The sequence below is a fragment of the Epinephelus fuscoguttatus genome, linkage group LG23 (genome assembly GCF_011397635.1).
Source record: "Epinephelus fuscoguttatus linkage group LG23, E.fuscoguttatus.final_Chr_v1".
Lineage (NCBI taxonomy): Eukaryota > Metazoa > Chordata > Actinopteri > Perciformes > Serranidae > Epinephelus > Epinephelus fuscoguttatus.
Window position 1 is genome coordinate 23648057 of NC_064774.1, and position 23661 is coordinate 23671717.

The window sequence follows — 23661 nt, forward strand, 5'->3', positions numbered from 1 at the left end:
ATTTTAACAATGTTGAGAATGATTTTAAAGGTTTGAACATACAAGTGTGTCAAGTCCCTGAGTCCTCTGAAGGCATATTTGGCTGCAGTCTCAATCTTATTACTCTCAATGAACCTGTGGAAGATAACAAAGCATGTTAGTTATAAGCGATAAAAATACTACACCTTTTTAAAATGAATAATGCTGTACGCGACTGCAGTAATCCTCAAAAAATATGAAAGAAAAAGTAGTCATACACATACTATGAACACAGTTAGCATGTGTTTGTCAACGGAAAGTGAAAGTGATCGAGTCATTTTCGGGGTTTTCTTGTCTCAGAAAGAATCACTTTGACTTTTATGAAAAAAATAACTTGACACAGTTGTGTAAAAACTACCAATACCATCTATACGTGCTGAAAAAAATGATTTGTTATTTACAAGGCTTTGGCTTTCAGGATATTGTAGATACTGTATTGGTGAATAGAGTACATATTTTTCGTTAACAAATATGGCAAATTTCAGTTCAATCAGGCTTGAGGATTGTTATGAACATAAATAAACACACTATTTTCCAAACTGCCTGTGATGCCAGCAACAATAGTGGTTCAGAATCGTATCATTATTATTATTCATTTATTTGGAAATTGTTTGTGGGCAAATGGGTGAAGAGTCTTTGAACCACCAGAGGGCGTACGATCGATACTTTCCTGCCTCATTCACCCTCTGAAAGACCAACATCCAACCACATACAGTAACCTCTTGTCCATACTGACACTCCTGGAAGACTATTTTACGATGTCAGACTGAAGTGTGCGGCTGTATCCAGTTATAACTGAATAAATTAATGTTGTACACGTGTTTTTTTTATTGCACTGATTCACTGAATGTCTTTGATTTAAAAAAAAAAAAGAAGAAGAAAGAAATACTTACAGATACTCCAGATGTGGAAGGCCTGAGAATGCATCATCCCTTACAGTTGTTAGAGAATTGGAATTCAAAAGCCTGTCATGAAAAATGAAATTCACATTAACAGATGCTGGCTGCCAACACAATGCACTGTTAAAGCCTCTGTCTGAAAAACACAATGAAGTTTCTCAGATGTGATTCAGCATTCAGTGATCAGAAAGCTCTCAGCCCAGCTCTTACAGCTGACATGTGAAGTCGAACGTGGGATGAGTAATTATATCACTATAATTATGATTCATGGCCTCTATCTCAATGTCAGTACACTAGTGGTCCTGGTAAATGTCAAGACAAACACAACTTGCCAAACAAACTCTATGCAAAAATAGTGTTCCTACTTGAACTTAAACATAACCCCTTCTGTATCAAGATGTAACACGTGTAAAAGACAATTGGGAAACAGTCAATTTTAAGGGGAATAGTGGGGGGAAATACAGAACACACTAAAAAACAAAGCTATGGCAGCAGCCACCACAACATGTTTAGCTTTAAATCATCCTGTGTGTTATGATTTGGTTCCCTGTATCTGCCACGCCTTTGCTTCTGCTGGCATCACAGCCATCACTCGTGGAGTAACAAAGGAGATTGATGGCTCTGGTAAGTACAATATGGCACTGAAAGCTTTTCAGGTGTCCAGCCTTTTACAACCTCCCCCCGCTAATTGCTTTCAGCAAACAGACTTTAATGTATGTGTATTAAAGTAAGGCACAGCAGAAAGTTTGATGCTGGCCATATGTGTGCATCACTAGATTATAGTTTTATATGTAATGATTAGGGTTTTGCATGTGCTGCAGCTTAGTCGTGCACAGCCAGGTGAGTTTGTCAGGGCAAACACCCACATTAAAGACACATCTAAGTTTTGAAAGTCAGCAGTTTGTTTTGGAATTCATTTGTCTGCACGGGATCCTTTGCTACAAGGTTAGGGAAGCTCCTAAAAATCGCACAACCCAGAGGAGTGATATGCAGCTGAAGTGCTCTTACAGTAGCTGGAGGGATGGCATGTGGGCAAACATTGCCTCTTTGACCTCGGAGAAAGTCCCATTGACGATACTCCTGAAAGGAAGAGGCAGAAACGCTGATCATAAAGCCACCAGAGCAAATGAAAATGCTGAAAAGTGATCAGTCAGAGAAAATGGAATGGACTGCAATGCATTTCAACATCAGCTCTTATTAAGACTGTGCACATTATAAAAAAAAATACAGCAAGGGACAACTGGTATGTGATAAGCCTGAATGTTAAATAAAAACAGTATATTTAGAGGTACTCACAGAGAGCTGATGTCGTTGAGGCTAATCCTTGGGACATAGGAGGACCCGACGCAAATGATGGACTCCCTGGAGCAGCTGCATGTTGAAGGACATCGGAAAACCTTCTTTAAATGACCCGGTTGAGACAGGAAACAAAGCGACACGGAAAACAATGCCCAAATCTTGAGAGTTGGCAGCATCTTTCTTGCCGGGCGTGCATGTGTGAGCTTTTTCTGAGAGCACCGATCGAGGCAGATGGCACCGCGCGTTTACACCCTGCACCATGAAATGCTGCACTGGCTCCCTGACATCAGCAAATCAGCTGCAGCTCCCCTCCGTCCACTTTCATTATTTATTAAGGCAGAGCTCCAGTCGGGTAACTGTTGGTTAAACAACCATGCGCCATACATCGGGGATAAGGCGGTATTAGGCTGCTTGTGGCCACAGATCACCTGAACATGTCATATACAGTAATGCTGCTTTCAAAGACGCGCTTCAAACATGGTTATTTAAATAAAGGTGGCATTTACGAAAATACAGACTAGTTTTTTTGTATTAGCGCGTGTGGTCAGGCTTGTATATACATATATAGATTTCCAAAATAAATTTCTAATGACGTCAGTTGTGTACACATGCACAAGCTGGTGCCGATTTTGACGTAATTTCTCACCTATCTCGGTTATTTCTGACACACAATCAAAGGCAGTCTCTTTATGAAGCCAGCCTGTGTGACCAGAGAGGAAGTGATATACTGTTACTGAGGGGAATTTAAACACAGTCAGCTGTACAGTACCCCTCCTCCATACTAAGGATCCGAGAGGCGCATAACTGCAGCACCATGGACAGCGCCTCTGCTCAGCTGCTGGGGCTCTTCAGCTGGATACAGTGATCATCCCAGTGGCTGCATCTGCAGTCAGAGTATACACTGACAGGATATGTGGGGACATCTGCAGCCACAAATATTTTTTTAAGACTGCTAGAAGTGGAATTCGGGACTTTAGTGAAAGGTAGACACTGTTACTACTGTTTGAAAACGTAAGAATAAAACCTATTCGTTAAAAACAAAAGATAAAAAATGACATGTGACATATGCAAGGGAGCCCCAGATAGTTCTTAAAAAAATTTAAAAAATAAAATAAATCTAAAAAAAATATTGCTATCTGAAACTACCTATTTAAAGAAACACTTTAAAACAATACCACTAAAAAAGGAAGAAAAAACACATAATTGTTGAAGTTGTCAAACCTTCATTGTCAGTCTACAACAATGTATGATGTAATGTAATGTATGAAATGATCCACTGAGCTTCTTTTACAGACTTACGAGAGAAAAAAATTCCAGTTCCCGATCATCTGTACACCACAATATTTCAGGGTTTTATCGAGTCATTTCGTGTACAAATTGACATTCTTAAATTATCACCATATATGTTTCATACTAAAGAAAATGTCACTCACTTTCAGAGCGCAGAGGAAGAATAGCAGCTCTTAACTGGCTGCTAGATAATCAAGATTGAACATTACATGTTTGAAATTCATTAATTTATTTGCATTTATTAAGGGTTCAAAGCAGTCCAGAACAGAGCTGACAATGTTTCACTGCATCTTCAGTCTGCATTTGTCAGTGTGGTGCTAAATGAGTGCGTTTGTTTCCATTGAAGCCATTTTTATACATTATTTTATTCCTACTTACATGCAACAAACATAGAAGATTGTTGTTGACATGTTAACTTCTACTAGATATGTTAGAGATTCCATACAAATAAAATTAACTTAAAATATACATATAATTATATATGTTTTGTGGATTCTTAACAATTAAGTAATTACTGACAATTTATTTGATTGGCTATTTCAAGTGACTCTTAAAAGCAGAGCCAGGTCAATACTCATTCTCTTAGTAAGAAGCGGAGAAGGCCAGTGTTGTTGTACCAGCCAGGCCCGATGTCACTACTGCTCCCAGTCTGGTAATCCATGACCCTTGCTGGTTTGGTAAACTGTGGCCCCTTTGGTAACAATTTGGTTAATCTGTGGCCCTGTTTGTGCCACTATGGCACTTCATCATTGCCAAACTCTACCTGGCAGCTGCTGAGAGCCTGGAGCAAGGGGCCATTTGTCATCCAGCAGCATCCCTGGGGTACTTACACTTATGATTTAGTGTGTGAGAGCAGACTTAGGAGGAATATTTTCAGGCAGTCTGTTTTGTTGAGGAGGAATGGAGGTAAACAATCATTGGGGTTTGAGGGGAACAAGAGGCTGCGAGTGTCTTTTGCCAAGTTTCATCATATAATTTTGACCATTTTATTTTTACCTGGGCTGTTTCGTTATTGCAACACTTGGCATCTGATGCACCGATAACTGGATGCTGTGTGCAAGATTTTCAGTGGCAGACCTTTTCTGATTTACACACTGCAGCACACTTGATCAATAGGGGAGGAGAGGCACAAAAAAAGCGGGTCTGATGCTCTTGGTTCCCCACGGCGTCTCTGCAACCTCAGCAAAAGATGGGGAAACCTCTCAAACTGGTGATGGCAAAGAGAAGAGAATTATTTTTTTTTCCTGAGGCAGTGAGCTCTGTTCATGTAAACCAAATGTTCCATATGCTGAATCTGTCAGACACATCATCCACAGCTGATTATTTCTTAATTCCGACCAAAGCTGATGCAAGATTTGCTGCGACAAAAGAAGCCAACATCAAGAGAATAGCTGTTATGTGAGTGCGGCACTGTACCAGAGCCGTCACAGTGTTTTTCCACTATATTTCGTTAATGGTTCAGTACAGCCTGGGAACAGTCAAAGTGTGCTGATACAGCACCCTCGCAGTATCTATCTGACTCCAGTCCACTCTCACAGGCTGCTGGGTGGATTGGTTGTGCTGTTGCTATTGCTATACATGCATCCAACTGCAGTTACAAAAACAACATGCATAATACTTTGCTGTACCCAACCCGAGCTGAGTGTCTCAACTCCAGAGCATGCAGCAGCATCTACTTTACATGCCCCAAGCTTTCTAACAAGCAACCTTGATAATTTGCAGCACATGAAGGGGAGGGCACAGGAAGAACTTGGACAGTTAAGTATCGAAATATAGATTAGTCATCAGTCAGTGAGGCTTTAGTAGGAGTCTATTTTTGTGCCTCGGGGCACTACTTGCTCTGCTTTCTAATGACTGAGACTGGAGAGCGGGGGGAATGAGACAAAAGACGCAAGAAAACCTGACTGACGATCAATTCCCCTAGTGAAGATGACTGAAATCCAAATGCTGTATAACAGTAATAGTTTAACACCTGACTCCCCATCTCTTAAATTGTTCAACAGATAGTTTGGATTTTTTGTAGTGGGGCTTAAAAAACCCAAACTATCCCTTTAATGCAACATAAAGTTGAGGTTCAGTGAACCTTTCCTAAACACAAGAGTCATCCGCGTTTGGTGTACTTCATTGATTATCTGTACCCTGCGATCGCTTTCACAGCCTGAAAGTAAATGAGCTAATTCAATACACTGGGTTCAAATGGAGTGCAGATAATGGCTCAGCAGCTTTGTATCACATTACATCACACTGCAGAAGACACGGCACAACATACTACATTATAAAGCTATATTGTTTCACATATCAATATGGTGGAAAAGCATAATGTGTTCCCAAATATAGATAGCCATGTGTCTGCCTGATGTTAGCAAACAAAAAAAGAGGAAACACACTTAATTATATTCCAGCATTGATTTCAAACTGTAAAACTGGATGGTGTGCAGAATATGTAATCCCATAACTGCACTGCGGAGACTTAAGATGGGTTTAATTAGGAGACATAACACACAGAAAGTACATGCCATGTAAATGGTTGATCCATTATCCATTTAACGAAACATTTTCAGCATATACAGACAACAATCCAACGCTTTGGTCTAACTACAGATCAGTGGTGAACGACCATATGCTCCCGAGGAACATTTGTATGCAGCTTGTGTCCTTACAGTATCTACTAATTAGCTTCACAGAGGAGGGAATTAATCAGTGACATCAGCTCGTGTCACTTTGTTTGTAATCCTGCACGCAGTTTCATCGCCAGCTGTTGCTGCTGAGCTCGAGTCTTTGACCTGATAACAAAATCTGGATTGATAATCCATAGGTGAGTTCAAATCACAGTGAGAGGAAAGTTCAGGCAGCAGAGGGCTCAAACTAACTAGAACTCACTTCGTCTACACTTCCCGTTAAAGTTACTTCAGCTCAGTCAGTGCCTCTCCATTAGTGCCCTCCTGGCTCTGTGGAAGCACTGGCGAACTACTTTTCCTGCTGTCTCCCTCTTTCTTCAGGGTCTTCAGGCACTTGTCAAGCCTTTTGACGCACAGTGTCACATCTTCTCGAGTGATACCCACAGCTGCGGCGGCATTGAGATAAGGACAGGGGTATGCCTCAGAGTGCGACATGAAGCCGCGAAACGTGTGTCCGCTTACGGTCTGCTCCTTGCCCAGTGGTATCACCCTAGAGACATGGGTGAAAAACAAGGATAATGTGGCAGAATAATGATTATTTGACCTGCTGGGACACAACTACAGTTTCTTACCTTTAAAAACTATGACCTTGCTAAGGCCTGAGTTACTCACTTGAAATATAACAACTAATATTTAAACAAAAAAGGGGACAAATTAACTGCAGTGAAGGCAGCAGCCTAGGCATTCAATTAAAACATTTACTACACTAAACTAAACGTTTTCTAACTATCTAACTAGTCTAATTAGAAGTGCTGCATTATTTTGCTTTCACCAACAGCCCCATCACCCACAACTCTGTGCCTCCTGTCTATCACATCTAACGTGTGGGAAACCATAAAGTGGTACTTGCAAGAATTTTTGATGATCTTTCCTCACTTATACAGAAAACGTTACTGTTAATGTCATATGTGATGTATATTTCACTGGAAATGCTTAATATTTCTGTGTTGAATTATTCACTCTCGTATTTGCTACATTTTGGTCTCCACCTCCTGAGGAAAAGGTCTGGCACTTTAGCTGCTAAACGCTCCAATATGTTCCTTAGCTCCATTTGGTGCTGGGCAGGTGGAGTACAGTAGGATTTTATTGCTGAAAACAGCTAACTGTTGCAGCTGCCGAAAACACTATGAAAGCCGTAAGAGTCAACCGGCAAACCGTAACAATAAGCTGAAAGATGCAGGGGGAATCGCAGAGTGCAGAACTGCACTGTTAATATTGATTATAGTGGTTTTAAAGTGCAAATTCCTTTAATGGAGATCATACTTGGCCCGGCTTGATGGCTTCCCATCTGGCCAGGTAACCATTAGCAGTTAGCATGTGATTCATTGTGTCATTAGAGCTTCAAGATCCTCACATGACAGCTTTACCTCACAATTCAGCTACTGCAAGTTAAAAAAAAGTGTCCTTTACAAACTCATAGAAGCAGAAATGAGAGGAATGATGCTTTACTATGAACGTATTGCAACCTTTAAGTGTTTCAGATGTGGATATCTGAAGTGAGAAACAGGTCAACTTTTGAGCTGCAGTTGGTATACTGTAAACAATACACATGCTGCTGAAATTTGGCAGGGTTTCCCCACCGTCAGCACAGTTTAGACTCACTTTAATGTGAAATCAATTACTGGCAAGCTATTAGGACTACGGGGATGAGAGAGACCATTACGGTTGAGAAATGCATTGTAATAAGATGTAGATCTCCGTTAATATGTTGTATAGCTCATGGCTGATGTGAAAACAGCCAGCTCCCTCGCACGGTAATCGTGGTAATCGCTGAATCACTTCTTGTAATAAACATGCATCATATCCTGCGATAAAGTAGAAACAGTGTGTGTCATTGAAGCATGGATCTATAAAGTCGCTGCATCTCATTGTGTATGCTACTGAGATACAAGGATAAAAGATTTGAGGAAGCGCTGTGCTCTGACCATGGGAAAATGCTCGCTTGAAAGAAATCAAGAGTGAGGACGGAAGTGAGGCTATTTCTTTGATGCTTTTAAAATCTGAACAACACAAAACATGCATGACACAATGACATAAATAAATCATTCATTCAGGATATTTAAAATATTTAGATGGGCTTCCATGCTTGGTCAAAAACCATTGAAAGGAAAAAGGGAAAAAACAAATGGCAGAAAGCATTTTGGTGCGACTGAGGCAGAAGGAAACAATGAAGGACTGGCAAATCCTCCTCCTGCCTGCTAAGGAATAACACCACCAGTGGGAGCGAGAACATGGCTGTCACTGCTTGTGCCTGCTGTCTCGGTGGAGACGACAGAGCTCTGCGGATCGTAATGGAAACATCAGGTTAAATTAGGATGCAGCTCTGATAGGATGGGCAGTCTAATCATCTAAAGTAGTTTCTGCTCAACCAGATTCAGCAGATCCATCTGGCTGATTACTGACTTCCACTGGCCATTTTGTCTGGCAACGCACAATTCATCCACACATTTTCGAGGACACACACAAACCCATTTTTTAATTTTATAACAGATGGACTCTCTACTCAAAACACACATGAACACAGGCGCCTCCTTATTCTCCTGTTTGTTTTTTTTATTCCCCACCATGTTTCCATTTACAGGCCAGATTGTGGCCCTTCAAAGTTTTCATACCTGGCTCCTGACACTTGCCGCGTGAACAACATGGAGCCCAGCTGAGTCACCGCCTTGTCGCTCCCAGCCTGGAGACCATCCAGAGACATGGCTGGAGGAAAGAGGTGCCACACCCAACACACATACACAAATTTACATGAAATGTACAAGACTTAAGACTAATATAGGGTCAGAAATGTGACTTTCACCACTCAAAACACTCCCAAAATAAACCAAAATACATTAAAACAGCTTGTAGATGTGCTGGTCTGCAGCCAGTGCATTGTGCTTACCCAGTGAAATGGGGTTATGTGGGGTGTGAAGCAATCTCTCCCCGTGTGCAGAGGCTAGACTCTTCAGCTCCTGAGCCAGGAACAAATAAATCTCCTGCAGGACATGCACACACAGAGAAGACGCATGGAGAGACAGAACTAGCGAGAGCAGGGGCCATGCGAAGGAACTATAAATAGACACACAATGCTCCTTTCTTATTTTAGCAGCAGCAGCCTTGGTTTTATTGCTAATCAAGCAGATTTACCTGCAGGCAGGCCGGTCCATGTTCAAACCCCTCCCTTCCCTTCCCCCTTCCTAACTGTGTGTGTTTCCTTCTCTGCATCAACACAAGCAATGTGTCCACTTCCTTTCCCTCTCTGGCCAGGATCTTCACTCCCGTCACACATCCACCTCTGGGATCAATTACAGGTGCAGGAGAGGCGGAACACGTGCTTTTATCCTGAGACTTTAAGATCAACATGTTTAAAATATGCTGACAAAGTGTGTTTGGTTCAGAGTGTGCGGAAACAGAATAAGGGCAACGTACACAGGTGTTAGGAGCCCCGGGCCTGGCGGGGAAGAGCTGCACTACAACAAATCGCAGTGTTTTTGTTGCGGGCTAAGATTCCCCAGTGAAGCACTGCACATTAAAGGATCTGCTCTCTGCAACAGTGGGTGTATGTGTGTGTGTGTATGTGTGTGTGTCTAGTGCGTACTCTGCTGACTCATACTTTCCTAATTTGAAAGCATCAAGAAGGAAAATATTTTCTCTGTCATGAGTCAAACACAAACAGCCTTTCAATGATGTCAAGTGTCTCTAAGTGTCCCTTGTTCTCCACTAACAATGGGTGACTTTATCAACCCTGGAGAGGAGGGGTGCAAGTGGTGGAGAGAGTGCACGGCTACGTCTCTGCAGACAATAAGTGCGTGTGTGATGACTAAAGCCCGTCCGAACCAAAAAGCACACATCATCGGCTGGTTCTTTGCAACATCTAGACACTTTTCGAATGATTACATGAGGCTGTAAATGAACATTAACAGATGAAATGTCTGAATTATTTAAAGCTTTTGACCCCATGGGGGGGGTGTGAGGAAATCACTCACTTCTGCAGACACTATGGAAAACTGGTCCTGTACATTAAATATGCATGATGTGGACCAAGAGGAATCAATAAGCCTTGATGGCATCGGGTCATGCGAGAGGCCAGAGGTATTTCCTAGATGTATATTTCAGTCGGTTTTTACACAGATTTCATTCGGGGTGTTGAATGCCATCTTGTAAGAGTGTCATTTTTAAGTTGAGATACAGTTTATAATGATTGCTAAATTTACTTACAGAGCATGTTATAAAACTAGATGTAATCCATCTGAGGTTCCTTCTGAAAAATGTCCTCTTTCAATTTTTAAAGATTAAACAAGACTAATGTCTGTATCTGTACGAGGTCTGAGCATCAATAGAAACAGATTTAGTCCAGTACATTTACAGTACGCCTATGGTACAGCAGTTTAGAGGTGTGAGAATGCTGCAGTGCCTACCATTTGAAGAGGGGGATGCTGCATTGTGAGCAAGTCTGCTTTAAAGCAGGGAGCCACCAGGGGATGTTTTCTGAAACTTCTGGATCAATTTTATCTTCCTATAGCGTACTCCTCCCTCTACAAAGCTCATTGCTCGCTCAAGTTGAAAGTCTCATTCCTCAGTCAGTGTGCAGGTAAAGAGCTACACACACACGCAGTCATAGCATGTGATCCCCTGCAATTCAATACAACTTATGTAAGCTGCTCGTTTGAGTCTTTGGAGGAAAGATGTTGACACAGCACGCACAGAAACATATTCAGCCTGACGTTGCTGCAGTGTTTTTGTACCGATCCATACTGTTCTGATCACACCATCTGGAGGCATCCTGCAGATATCACAGCCCATCTGAAGTATGTGACAAGCTATATTTAAAAAGGTGATGCGTGAGTGCTCTCACCTTTCTTTCTGATAGGAGTTTCTTGTAGCCGCTGGCACCCAGAGTTAGAAGGGTAATGAGGACGTCGAGGGAAGGTGAGGCCGATGCGCGACCTGGACAGAGAGGGCAAACACGTGACTTTATTAAGCAGCAATAAAAACAAGAGAATCTGCTGTGTGCAAAAATAATTAAAGGAATAAATATTCACGCCTTGCATCTCATGTATGTCCTAAAGTCATCGTACTTAACATAGTGTAGATCTGAATGTACGAGTCATATGGAGATTACAATTGCAATAAAACAAAAGAAGGAAAAGTAAAAAGAAAAGAAGAAAATTAAATCAAACACATGCACTTATCTGGTATTTCACATTTTACCTCCATTATCTCACTTTATGCAGCTGAGCCACAGTACTGTTATTACCCACCTGGGTACATCTTGCTTATCTCTTGTATGAAGGACTCATCAAAACCTGCAATAATGGCGCCACCTACTGGAACCATGAAGTTCTTGTCCAAGCTTTGCACAAAGGCATCAATTCTTCCGACACGAGCCCCCTGAGGAGAGCCGGCCAAGAGACAACTAAGCAAACATATCTGCCACCAATGAGTGAAGGACAGATGATGACAGTAAAGACACCTATGAATACGAGATGGGATTGGGAGTGACAGATACCCACCTGTTGTATAAGATGCATGCACTTGGACGACTGTACTCCGTATGCATTGTTAACTATGTGGGGAATGTTATGACTGGCACACATGGCGGCCAGCTCCTCGAGCCTGAAAGACAAGATGATAATGACAGTGAATGATTAATGCGAGCACGCTGTGGCAGATGTGAGACGCCGTGTCCGCGCTTTTCATTTTACCTGTCAGGGACCCGCGGGGCAAAGCAGGACGTTGTCGAGTGAACGCACAGGATGTTCTCGGCTCCGAGCTCTTCGATCTTGCGCTCAACTGCTTCCAAGTCTGTCCGCAACTCGTCGTCCTCAAGAACGTTCTCCACCACCACTGGCTCAAAGCCTGTTAGAACAGTCAGAGATGAGCAAGATGCAGTGAAAGCCCTCAGGTGTGATTGTGTCTAGTAATACAACAGAAACTTTACAAGGCCCTACTTCAGAGAGATCCCCCCCCCCCCCCCCAAAAAGAAATCGCTGTCTACTATCATATTTCTGACACCAATCCAGTGTGTGAGCAGGATGTGAGGGCGACAGGGCATCGGACGCTGATGTCATTATCACCTGCTGTGATCATGGCTTTGAAACAGGACTTCTGGTCGATGCGAGGCCAAATGATGTAGCGAGCCTTGGGTCTTCGGTGACGAAGGGTTAGGAAGCACAGCGTCAAGCTCATTCCTGTTGCCATGGGAACTACAAAGCAGCTCGCCACACTCCGGACACCTGTTATCCAAAGGGAACAAAGAATGCTTATTGTGTGTTATTACACACAAAGTTAAGTGTATGTCTCTCCACCGAATTATCTGCAGAGGTCTCGTCCTCTCAAAACAAACAGACCAGTTTTTACCATGAGCTGAACTGCCCACAGGGGTCTCTTTCTCTCCAAAATAAACAGAACCGGTGATTTAAAAACACTGAATGAAGCAGTTTCATGTCACAAATCAGTATTTCTCCAACACTGACTGGCATGTCGGAGGCAAGCCACTAGCCCAGCACCTGCTAATGCGTGCTCACCTTTTATCTCTGATAACTTAGGATCCAGAGGTTCAGAAGGCTTTTTACCGGGACACCAATTACCCAAAGAGGTCTCTTCCTCCCCCAAACAGTTTTTCCGACGCTCTCATCACAACTGTGGCTAATGCTAAAACATGAATGGCCCTATCTAGAGCCCGTGTTTGGTTTGTCTGTTCTGGGCTGCTGCAGAAACATGGCGGTGCAACATGGCGATCTCTATAGACGAGGACCCCGACCCCTATGTGGATATAAATGGCTTATTCTAAGGTAATGAAAACACAACAATTCTCTGAGGACTCCGGGGGGGTTTTCTGACCTAATTGTATTGCGGAGTTTTGCACAGTGGCGACCGGATCTTTGCTCTCAAACCACAAAAAAATGTGATGGCGCAACAGTCTCCTTCAGTACATTATTCTATGCTTTCTTTTTCTTTCTTTTTCTTTTTCACATTGGCTAGTCATCCTGTTTAATTTGTCTTCTGATTAAATCAGAACCGTTGAAACAAGTTGTAGGAAGCCTCTGCAAGTAATTGGTTGCTGGCAGACCCTCTGTGCTGCAATAAAATGGTTAATCAGCAGTGCCGTGCACTGTAGAGCCGATGCGCTGCTGGTTCTGCCGGCCTGAATAGAATATAATGTCTGTAGCCTTACTGTTGTGTACAGTATTATAGACTGAGCTGAGTAGTGATGCCCGGGTCGACCCATAACCCACGGAACCCGCAAATGGACCTGCAGGTCGGGCAGCAGCGATCGTCTGTTAAATCTAAAATGATATTTTGACATTATTGGCTATTACTGTCACAGCATCCGAAGGTACTGATGCGTTGAGCAGGTGACAATCCACGGTCGTTTTCAAAACACACTTGTGTCTTGCACTCCAAAAGAAACTTGTTGAAACTTTAAACAATAATTTATTGTACAAAATGGGGGAAACAAACGTTGACAAAAATGGTTCCATAATTCATATTAAATTCAAAAGATAATGAAAAAACAGCTACAAGTTAGAGGGAATAGTGACATAATACTTGGCCTATGTTACAAACTGGAGGTCATTTAGGAGGCAGAGAGGGTCTCGTGATAGGTGCTATCAAGTTGCATTAAGGAAAATGTAGTCAAAACACATCTTTTGGTCGATAAAAACATTATTTGGCACAAATATTGAGTGTTCTTGCAAAGTAAATAATAATAGCATATACACACCTGAGAGCTTTAAGATGTCCAACACCACTGAGTTGGTCAGCTTGTTCAGCAGACTGGACCCTGCAGCTTTGGGCTGAATAGCAGCTATGTCACCTGACCGTCCTATGCCATGGATCAACCTACATAAAACAGCTGAATGTCACAACAGGAACCGTTAAATAACTTCCTAAACTCTGAGAATCCTCAAATCTAACACTGCTCACTACCACTGATTTGTGTGACTCAGACTTTGGAGTATGCTTCAATAATATGTTGATTAGAGCCCGACCGATAGAACGGGACCTTCAGCTGTTTGCTGATTTGACTGAATACGACATCATGTAGAGTATAAAGTTAATGCCAAGCTTGAACCTGTAATGTCGTCTTGCCACAAGGCTGGATGCCACGCGGCCTTCCCTCTCTCCGACGCCACAGTTACCGAGAAAGTTATTGCTGTCCATCACAGCCAGCTCATTCAGGAAGAGCTCGATGGTGCTCTCACTCCATCCCTCCTCTGGACACTTACCCTGCAACATGCACAATATAAAAAGTGAATGAATCTGCGGTTAATGCAGTGACCTTGAGGAGACATGCAGACAGCTGTAGACTTCACCTGCTCCAGTAAGTGTCTGATGAGCTGCTCATGGCCACGACGAGCCTGGCTCCCCTGTCGAATGTAGGAGGCCGACACTATCCTCTCACTCAGGCTGAAATTTTCACTGTTCATCTCTGTCAAACAAACAGCTTTATGTTAGCATTAGCTGACAACCATCGGGTACTTTTCTTGTTTATGCATTGTGCACACATATATAATGTTTCAGTTCAGAAGCATGTCTCGGACTGCAGAAAATAAGAAGGATAACAAAGTTTGGCCATGTCACAGGGGTCCCTTGAACTCTCACCTTGAGATATCTGAATGAAAATGGGTTCTGTGGGTGCCCACAAAACTCCACTTTGCAAGACATGCCCACTTTATGCTCGTCACATGCAGTTTTTTGCATGCAGTACACATGTGTTATTTCTGTCTACTGCATTTGAATATTTCTGCACACTGAGGTCCCTAAACAGTCTTAGAATTGCATAAACTAGCTATGACTGTAAAGCTGAGACCCTTGTGGATTCAATGAGCCCTGCTTTAATCATGTCTGATGATGTTAGTCCCCACAGTGGCCATTTCACTGTAGCTAGACAATTTCTTTAAGATGGACATCACTGTGTAATAGGCCCTATTGTGACCTCTGGGATAATCTGAGCCTCATGAAACTTTACAATTTTTACTTTCTCAGCAGTTTCCAGAACAGAAATACTTGCCATGCTATCACCGAAAATACAGTTCTTACAGAAATCTCCAAATGTGCAAAGTTGCTGATACCAAATCACAGGGTTTTGTGTCTTAATGTGGTATTTTGGAAGAGTTTCTACCATTTTTAGCGATTCTTGTGTCAGTAAATATGCTTAAATTTTAGTGCAAACACTGTGTAACAAATTATATCAACCCCAAAATTGCTGCAACAATGTATGAGACATAATTGAGCATGGGAATTGCCATCACAGGCTTCCATCATAATGTTTAAAGCCCATATACACTCTAAATTTAAAATGTTTTCATAAGTGCCTCACCAAATAAAATGTTTATTACATATTTATGATTCGAAAAACTTGACACACAGTGCTTGGCTGCATCTCACATTAGTGTTCTGGTTCCCAGCTTTCAGAGAATGTAAATACCACTTCTATGTGCCTTATATTGTTGGCCTGCAATCTACTCATACAGATCCCCCTCAAAAAGACAAAAAGGCTCTATGTGGGTCTCAGAGGGTTAAACATCTTAAATTCCTTTCATCCCCATCATTGAACAGACATGTCTGCTATGATATACTCAAATAAAAACGTCTGTAGAAAGCATGAGCGCGAAAACCGAGAAAACCTCTCAAGATTCTTTGGTTCTTTGAAATGTCACGTTATCACAGGAGACTTGTCATAGTAGGAGAAGCACAGGTGAAATTGATTAACAGTAACAATGGCTATGCTCCATTAAGTGTCACAGCTTGCACAATACCAGGGGTTCCCCTAATACAAGTGGAACGTAGCTATCATCAATGTTACTGAACACACCTGTGCTTTTCCTACTATAACATGTCACAATAGGGGTTTCTCAAAGTCAATGTGGGGTCCTTAAATGGCTGAATTCCAAGGACGCTATGTCATCATATCCCGCCTACGGATTGGTCCAATGTCAAGGATTCTTCAAATTCTACCGAGGACAGAGATTCAGGGAATTTTCAAGGATGCATGTGTGTATCCTCAGAGGGTGTAAAGTACCCACAATTCTTTGCGCATGATTTGCTGGAGCTGATGGTGCGTTCATTTTGTACTCGGAGGTCGGAAATTCCCAGTTCCCAGTCGGAAGTTTAAACTTGAACGCACCCTGAGATCGGATTTCCAACTCGGAAACTCGGAGCAGCCGCATCAACCCCGACTTACGAATCCAAGATGGCTGCCGGTCACATACACAGCGAGTAAACACTCTGCTAAAGTACTGTTTATAGCAATTTTATCTTATTTGTTTTACATTAGGTCAGCCTCATCTGCGGCGTTCATCAGTTGGAGTGCATGATGGTTTTGAAGCTGTCTATACTCCGAAAGTGCAAGGGCAACAAGACTTTCTTGCAGGCGTCCATGTTTTTTTATGACTTGTCCACCATTGTCAACGAGAATGCAAAAACTGTTGTCAACTCGGAGGTGATGTCATTCCCACTTCCCGGATATTCTGATGGCAGAACCAAAAAATATGAATGTGATTTCCAGTTTGCGGGCCACAATTTTTTCCAACACTACTTATCTGAATTGGATGTCGTCTATTAGCTGTTACTTGTGGGTGGGGTCCGGAAATATCTTAACAAAACATTTCTAATGAATCAGTCACAGCACTGATATCATGTTAAGTGTCCACCCACTATTCACATGATAACACCACGATAACTGCTCTCATTCTTTTGGTTTCAGTTGGTGTATTTTCTGGGGAATTGTTATGAGAACAGCCACAGTAAACACATTGGAATATCCTGCAGGTCAAAGCACCACTCATTTGTTTTGCAGTGAACATATTTGGTGGTATAACGTGCAATCGGCACAGTCTGGTGTTTCAGAGCAATGCAGCTCATCAGATCAGATCTGCTTTTCTGATTATTGTAGCTGAGTGTGTGGTGATACATGTATAAAATCTGGAACATTTTGGAATCACAGTGTGAGTCTGTATATATACTGTAACAGGTGTGGTGATTTAAAGCAATGCCACAGAAGGTCTATATCATCTGACAAGTGATTAGAGTGTGAATCTTCCTTCCCACTACTTTTTGGACATAAATGAAATCTTTATATGTTCTTTCAGTTTTCATGCTTCCTTTAGTAACCTTTTCTTTACGCCTGTCTACTACTGTGTGATTATTTAGTTTATGTGCTACTTATGTGCTTGAAATAATCTGCTACTAACCAACAAACTAAAAAAGGGATTAGGGTGTGGATGTGGATATGTGTGTGTGAGGGGGGCTTTACCTGGCCTCACCTGTGAAGAGCATTTTTAGATAGCCATTTAATTATCCTGCCATAGCCATTTTATTACTGGAACAGATTAAAGTCCTGACGCTTCAAACATTCCTAACACTAGGGCTGCAACGATTAGTCAACTAATCGATGACTAATCGACTGTTAAAATAATTGGTGAATATTTTAGTAGTTGACTAATCAGTTTGAGTCATTTTTCTTAGAAAAGTACTATAAAAGTACCCCAAAATACTCTTACTGCAGCTTCTTACATTCAAATATTGGCAGCTTTACACACTCCCATGACGGTGAACTAAAACCCTTTGGCGTGAGTAAGACACAAGAGATTAGATGACATCATTTTGGGGTTTGGGAGAGACAGACCGACATTTTTCAACATTTTTCAATAAAATGATTAGTCGACTAATCGAAGAAATAATTGTAATGTCATGTTGTTTTACACATTTTGGCAGAATTCTGAAACTACTTTTTACAAAAGTTTCATATAACCCACCTGTATTTTAAGTATAATCCAGAAATATAGTCTCCCTAAAAGTCATGTGACTTGTTCAACATTAGAGAGTGCCAAAATTACCACAGTACCTGAAACCCTCACAGTCTACTGAGGGTTAATGACGCACACCTGGGGACACTTAGCATGTTCACTAAATGCTACAAAGGACCTGTCCTACCAGGGGTGGGTCCTTGACTTTGAGAAACACCAAATATCTCTGAAAAAAAGGTCTACAGCAAGCCAGGACACTCCTGTAAAATATACTTCCAATCTCTGTGAGGCTAGGATGCACAAAGTCCTACACCACGCAAACGCTGCATGTCTATCTGCTAATGTTACCCAATCTTCCTTAGCCAGCAGAACACCAAAGAAAAGCACAAACCAAAGGGACACTTCGTGTTTCACTTATGTTAACCAACTTCTTACCGACCACAAAAGTTGTACACAAGTCAGCACGTGATAAAGTTAGTTGTGGGCACGGTTACAACATGATAACCGCCTAACTCGAGGTGTATCTGTTAGCAAAGCAGCTAGCAGCTCTGCTAAGTTAAGCTAATGTTTTCACGCGGGGAACAAGAGCGCACAGGTCCAACAGGGCTGCTTTGGGAAATGACAGTTGTTATATCTTCTTACCTCACAGCTTTCCTGTGAGTCTCTCCCGTGTTTCACACACTGTCAACCCGCCTCCAAACTACCAAACACACATGGAAACAGACAGGAGGCGACAGTAGCTTGGAAGGGGCGGAGCTCTTCTTCTTCTTCTCTGGGGTTAACGGTAGCTTACATTCTCAGCGTAGCAACACTGCCATCTGCTGGAGTTAGTCAGCTCCTACAGTGTTGGCCAGAGTTTCCCACCAGACCTGTTTTCTTTAGGAAGCTGACCAAAGATACACCTTTACCATGCTCTTCATCCTGTTACTGTTAGCCTTAATTTTTCCATGTCTTCCATCATGTCTTTTATGCCTGATATATTTCCTTCAACAGTTTGTAGTGCCTCACAATGTTGATGAACATCGATCGGATGATTCTCTGTAATGTGAAGTGTAATGTCATATAGTCATTATTACCTACTCCTTTCTATTTCTTACAATGCCCACTCTATTTTGAACTGATCCCTGATCCCAGTGCTGCTGCTTATCTTTGGATTGTTTCAACACAATGCCTCGCCTTGATTAAAGAAATTTAAGATCTCCTTCTCCTGTCCTGCCAAAACATGATCTCTGTGTTCTCTCCCTTTCCCGACAGGACTGTAACACTTTTTTGGTTGGGCAACCATCTTCGTAACTTCTTAAATTCATCCAATAGTTGACTGCTTGGTGTTTTCTGTGTAAACTCAGTGGCCTTTCTCCTGTCCCAACTTGTAGGGCACACTGAGTATTGTGCTGAAAATGATGAGTGCTTTTCATTAAATGCCCTGTTTTTACATTTGTTGTCTCTCTATGGTCCTGCTTTCGTCTGAGGGATGGATCTCAGCTGTTCTGAGACGTTCTTTCACCTTATCATCAAGACTTTTTGTTCATAGCGCCATTAATCTGAATCAGATATTCGTCGCTCTCCTCCTTAACCTTTGCTTCCCACCCATTTTCCACCCAATGTCCACCTCAGCCACTGATGCATGAATGTTTATTTTACAAAAGACTGCCTAATGGTCACCACAGGGGGTTATAATAATTCACAGACACTAATTCCGTCCTTTCAACCATGATTCAGCCATGATTCCTCAAACGCTACGTCACGAAGCCTGTTCATCATTCATCGCCGACTTTACAGTTTAATGGAAAATGTAATCATTTCAAAAAAACTAATTTTCATTTAAATTTTATTTTTAATTTAAGTTATTATTATATTGCTGCAATACATAAATAAACCCTTAATTAAACTTAAATGTGTGCGTGAATAATAATATTTAAATGTAATTTGTAAATATGTTTAAAGTGGCTAGTGTGTTTTAGGAGAATACAAAAAAAGCAGAACTTTACACACATTAATTTTCTCTTTTTTTTTTAAACAGGTATGTTTTATTAATGAGTTGATGTTAAATTTAATAAGTACTCAGTGGCATTTACCACCACATACATATACACACTTTTGATTTTGAAGCCTTCAGAAACACTTTCACAAAACAAACCTCCACTTCACCTCTTGAATCTGATTTATTAGAAATAATTGTTAAAGGAACAATTAAAGGTTACATTACGTGCAAGGTTGACAGTAATGGGACCAACATAGTATATAATCTTGAACTTAAGTAAAAGTAGCAAGAAAATATCAACGTAAATGCACTACGTCACCAAAAAACTCCTGCATTCAGTGTTATAGCATTTTCAAACATTTTAACTCCATCAATATAAATTACATGTATGTACATGCAACATTTTAATGGTGAAATAGGTCAAGCTGAAGCAAATTACATTGATTTTATTTACTATTAGGCACATAAATCTACAACAGTGCATCATATTTTTGTCACTTTGCCTTATCTTGTTGTCATTATGCTAATATCAAAATAGCAATATGGCTGAAATGAATAAGAATGCCACTAATAACACTATCACACATCACATGAATGCATCAAGAAAGAAAGAAAGAAAGAAAGAAAGAAAGAAAGAAAGAAAACAGTGTTGCATTCACTGTCCTGCAAATCTATACACGTAAAAAACTAAAATTTTGTCAGACATACAATATCTTCATCATACATTTAACAAAAACGAACAATTCAGCAAATTGAGTTAGTGACACACCTTAAATACCTCTTGAAAATTGACAGTCACACACAGGTTACACAATGTTTGTTTAAAAAATGTTGTAGTAATTAGCTATATTAACCTGCCTAAGAGTAGCCACAGTGACAAAAACACACACTTATCCTCACACACACACACACACCCAGAGCAAAAGTATTATATTCATCACACATGCACAGCATTCAAAATGGCCACAATTTAAACAAAAATGAAACCAAGAGCACAAGCCACCAGCCTCACTGCAGGATCCCTCAGTGTGAGCAGGTACACTTTACATCCATGGGGGTTTTGCTGTGCTGCAAAGGGGAGAGAAAGATGGCAATTTGATGGCATAGCAGGGCTCTCAACTCAACAGCTATGCCAACATCTTGCCTTCCTTCCTGGACCCAGAGTTCGGATACATGGCACAGTCCATCCGCGAGTGCTGGGATGGCAAATCAACATACTGCTGATGGTGCTGAAGACACGCCGGACTCGTAAAACGTGGAGTGGCTCAAGCGCAAAGCCATGCTGATCCAACAGGTTTGTGCGTCACTGAACATCCCAGCTTTGGATAAACTTCACAAACACACTGTGATATTTCAAAATAAGATATCAGATCTGGTCCTGTTATCACTGATATTATGAAAGCGATACACAATTTCACAACACGACCAAAACGCAGGAGTAATAAAACCACTGTAGGCCTTTGCCCTGTTACGCGGATCCTCTCACCTACCTGTTGAGGTGTGGAAGTGGAATTCCCATATCCAGCTCTCCCTCGCTCGTTGTCCCAGATCCATGTGCGCTGGTATCCGGCGCCAGCACAGTAAAAGTAGGCTGAGGGTGGAAGAGATAAGTCTGTCCTCCGCCGCCCACTCGTGTGTCGGCCAGTGTGTCAGTGGATGACTATCTATCACAGCAGCGCGCAGCGCAGTAGGTGTGTTTGGGGTTGGCGGGGCAGCTCTGGCGTGGCTTCCTGCACCTTTGGGCGCTGACGAGGAATCCGATTGGCCTAATTCGGAGGGGGACACCCTTCCGAGGAGAGAGCAAACCTGTTTGGACTGATCATTGTCAAAATAGACTATAAATATGTCTATAGAGTACAACCCTGCTACAACTTTTGGATCTACAAAGACATGTGATCATAAAATAAAACTCAAGGAAGCATTGATCCCATACTATGAGAGCGCCAAATCAACCTTCTTGTTTTTTTGATTGTCATAAACTAAACTCTGCTTCAAAAGTCCCACTTGCTGACCCACACACAAAATAAACCCTGACTGCAGAAACTGGTTCATTAATGAATCACACAGAGTGATTCAAAAGCTGTCTAGACCAGAGAGTGGTGGCCATCCAGGACAGGAAACACCATTTTGTGAGAGACCTGTTTATGGCCCTTAATCACTGGCTCTTCAATGCAAATCAGACAGCATGTGGATGTTTACCTCCATGCCTATAATCTCTTACAAAGGGTTAACACTTGATTACAGCTGGAACTGATTCATGATGGCGAACAGTCACCAACCAGACCAAAGAGCATCTGTGCCCCTCCAGCAGGGGTGAAGAGTAAGTAAGCACATTTACTGAATTACCATAGACTCCTTAAGTACAGTTTAAGGGATACTACACTTGCGTATCACTTTATAGTTCTACTTCACATTTCAGAGAAAAAATATTGGACTTTTAATCCACTACTTTAACACCTTACATTACTTCCAGATTAAGATTTTTCACACGCACACACACACACACACACACACACCCCTTACCCCTCACCGCTTACAACACAGCAGCATCTAATTGGGGCCACTCGTCATGCTTCAGATTTCTATGAGTCATTAGCAGTTTTACCAAAGACACATTTTCCCACCAAACTTCTCAGACGGTTTAATTGAACGAACATTTCAAATAAGTGTCCATTATTTCAAGTACAAACACACAAATAAAATAAAATTGGAGAAATGACAGAAAAATGAATAGAAACTTGTGTATCAGATTTTCAGGGGTGGCTAACCCCTAGGTTTGGAACCACTGCTATAAGGTGGTAGAAACACACACACACACACACACACACACACACACACACACACACACACACACACTAATATTCAAATATGCTCAAAATGCACCCTGTGATTAAAAAAAAAGTATGCTACAAATGCAGTGAAAACACCTTGAAAAGAATCCACTGGTTCAACTTAAAAAAATTAATCTGACACTTTGCACGCATCTTCAGTAGCTCCATTATGGCTTTACTGAGTAAATCCTATGACTCTTTTATAATCTTAACTTAATTAAGTTGAACCAACTTAATATTTATCCAAACGTTTAGTGGTCAGATTATTTTAAGTCATACTGAGTTATTTATTTGAATTCCATCCCACTCAAAAATGTCAAAAAAAAAAATTATGCTGAAAATGTCTATTTTAGGTGTTATCCATAAAGCCCATGAATAATTCTTTAGAGTGATAGACATAAATTGTCATTAATATTAACACTGGCTCTAGTATTACAGTGTGCTGCAGTTCTGGTTGTGGTTTGTCCATGTGGTGTTGCCGTACCCCAGCAGACTGCTGTATAGGTACAACCAATGTCAAACACTGTGCTGTCTCTATTTGATGACTTTCAAATGAATTAAAAGGTTGACAGTTAGAATGTAGTGGTACTATAGTGTTGCTATATCATAAAAAGTTCATCAAAAAGTCACAGAATAATATGTTATAAAAAGTTAAGAGTATTGTACGTCATTAAATAATTGAAAAAAAAAATAAAAATAAAGAAGTTGTATCAGAGTGTGCGCCCTTATCCTGTGCGATCCTAAGTCATATGATAGCTCCCCAAAATGGCACTCAGCCATCAAAATGATTGGAACCCCTGATCGAAGATTTCTGTTTCAAAATGCTCTAAAATGCAAATTTTAGCTGTAAAGTTTCCAAAAATTTCTACTGGGGTAATTCCCTGAGGCACCCCAGGAGGATTTGGTCACAGAAGGTGTCAGTTGTAAATG

General features: G+C 41.4%; 2 protein-coding genes across 2 annotated transcripts in view; both read right to left on the reverse strand.

Moving 5' to 3' along the window:
• The window catches only part of LOC125883547 (leucine-rich repeat LGI family member 2-like), a 73512-nt gene extending 70924 nt beyond the window's left edge, over positions 1 to 2588 (reverse strand). The window contains exons 1-4 of the mRNA XM_049567905.1: positions 2214 to 2588; positions 1926 to 1997; positions 912 to 983; positions 43 to 114 (exon numbers count right to left, since the gene is read on the reverse strand). Of these exons, the coding sequence (XP_049423862.1) occupies positions 43 to 114; positions 912 to 983; positions 1926 to 1997; positions 2214 to 2392 (395 nt within the window). The 5' untranslated portion in view covers positions 2393 to 2588. The remainder of the gene's footprint in view (positions 1 to 42; positions 115 to 911; positions 984 to 1925; positions 1998 to 2213) is intronic.
• A 1130-nt stretch (positions 2589 to 3718) lies between these two features.
• On the reverse strand, positions 3719 to 18675 carry sepsecs (Sep (O-phosphoserine) tRNA:Sec (selenocysteine) tRNA synthase). The gene is made up of 12 exons (XM_049567934.1): positions 18562 to 18675; positions 14485 to 14600; positions 14244 to 14398; positions 13893 to 14011; positions 12244 to 12402; positions 11872 to 12025; positions 11680 to 11782; positions 11428 to 11557; positions 11022 to 11113; positions 9069 to 9162; positions 8797 to 8887; positions 3719 to 6674 (listed from the first exon to the last, which is right to left on the reverse strand). The coding sequence occupies exons 2-12, from the start codon at positions 14596 to 14598 to the stop codon at positions 6410 to 6412; spliced, it is 1476 nt and encodes a 491-aa protein (XP_049423891.1). The 5' UTR covers positions 14599 to 14600; positions 18562 to 18675; the 3' UTR covers positions 3719 to 6409.
• Between the last annotated feature and the right edge of the window lie 4986 nt (positions 18676 to 23661).

Excerpts from the sequence above, each read along its gene's own strand:
- sepsecs (XM_049567934.1), bottom strand. The coding sequence starts at position 14,598 with ATGAACAGTGAAAATTTCAGCCTGAGTGAGAGGATAGTGTCGGCCTCC. Across the intron at positions 14,399-14,484 it reads TCAGACACTTACTGGAGCAG|GGTAAGTGTCCAGAGGAGGG; the intron begins GTGAAGTCTACA and ends TGCATGTTGCAG. Across the intron at positions 9,163-11,021 it reads AACTCCTATCAGAAAGAAAG|GAGATTTATTTGTTCCTGGC; the intron begins GTGAGAGCACTC and ends CATGTCCTGCAG.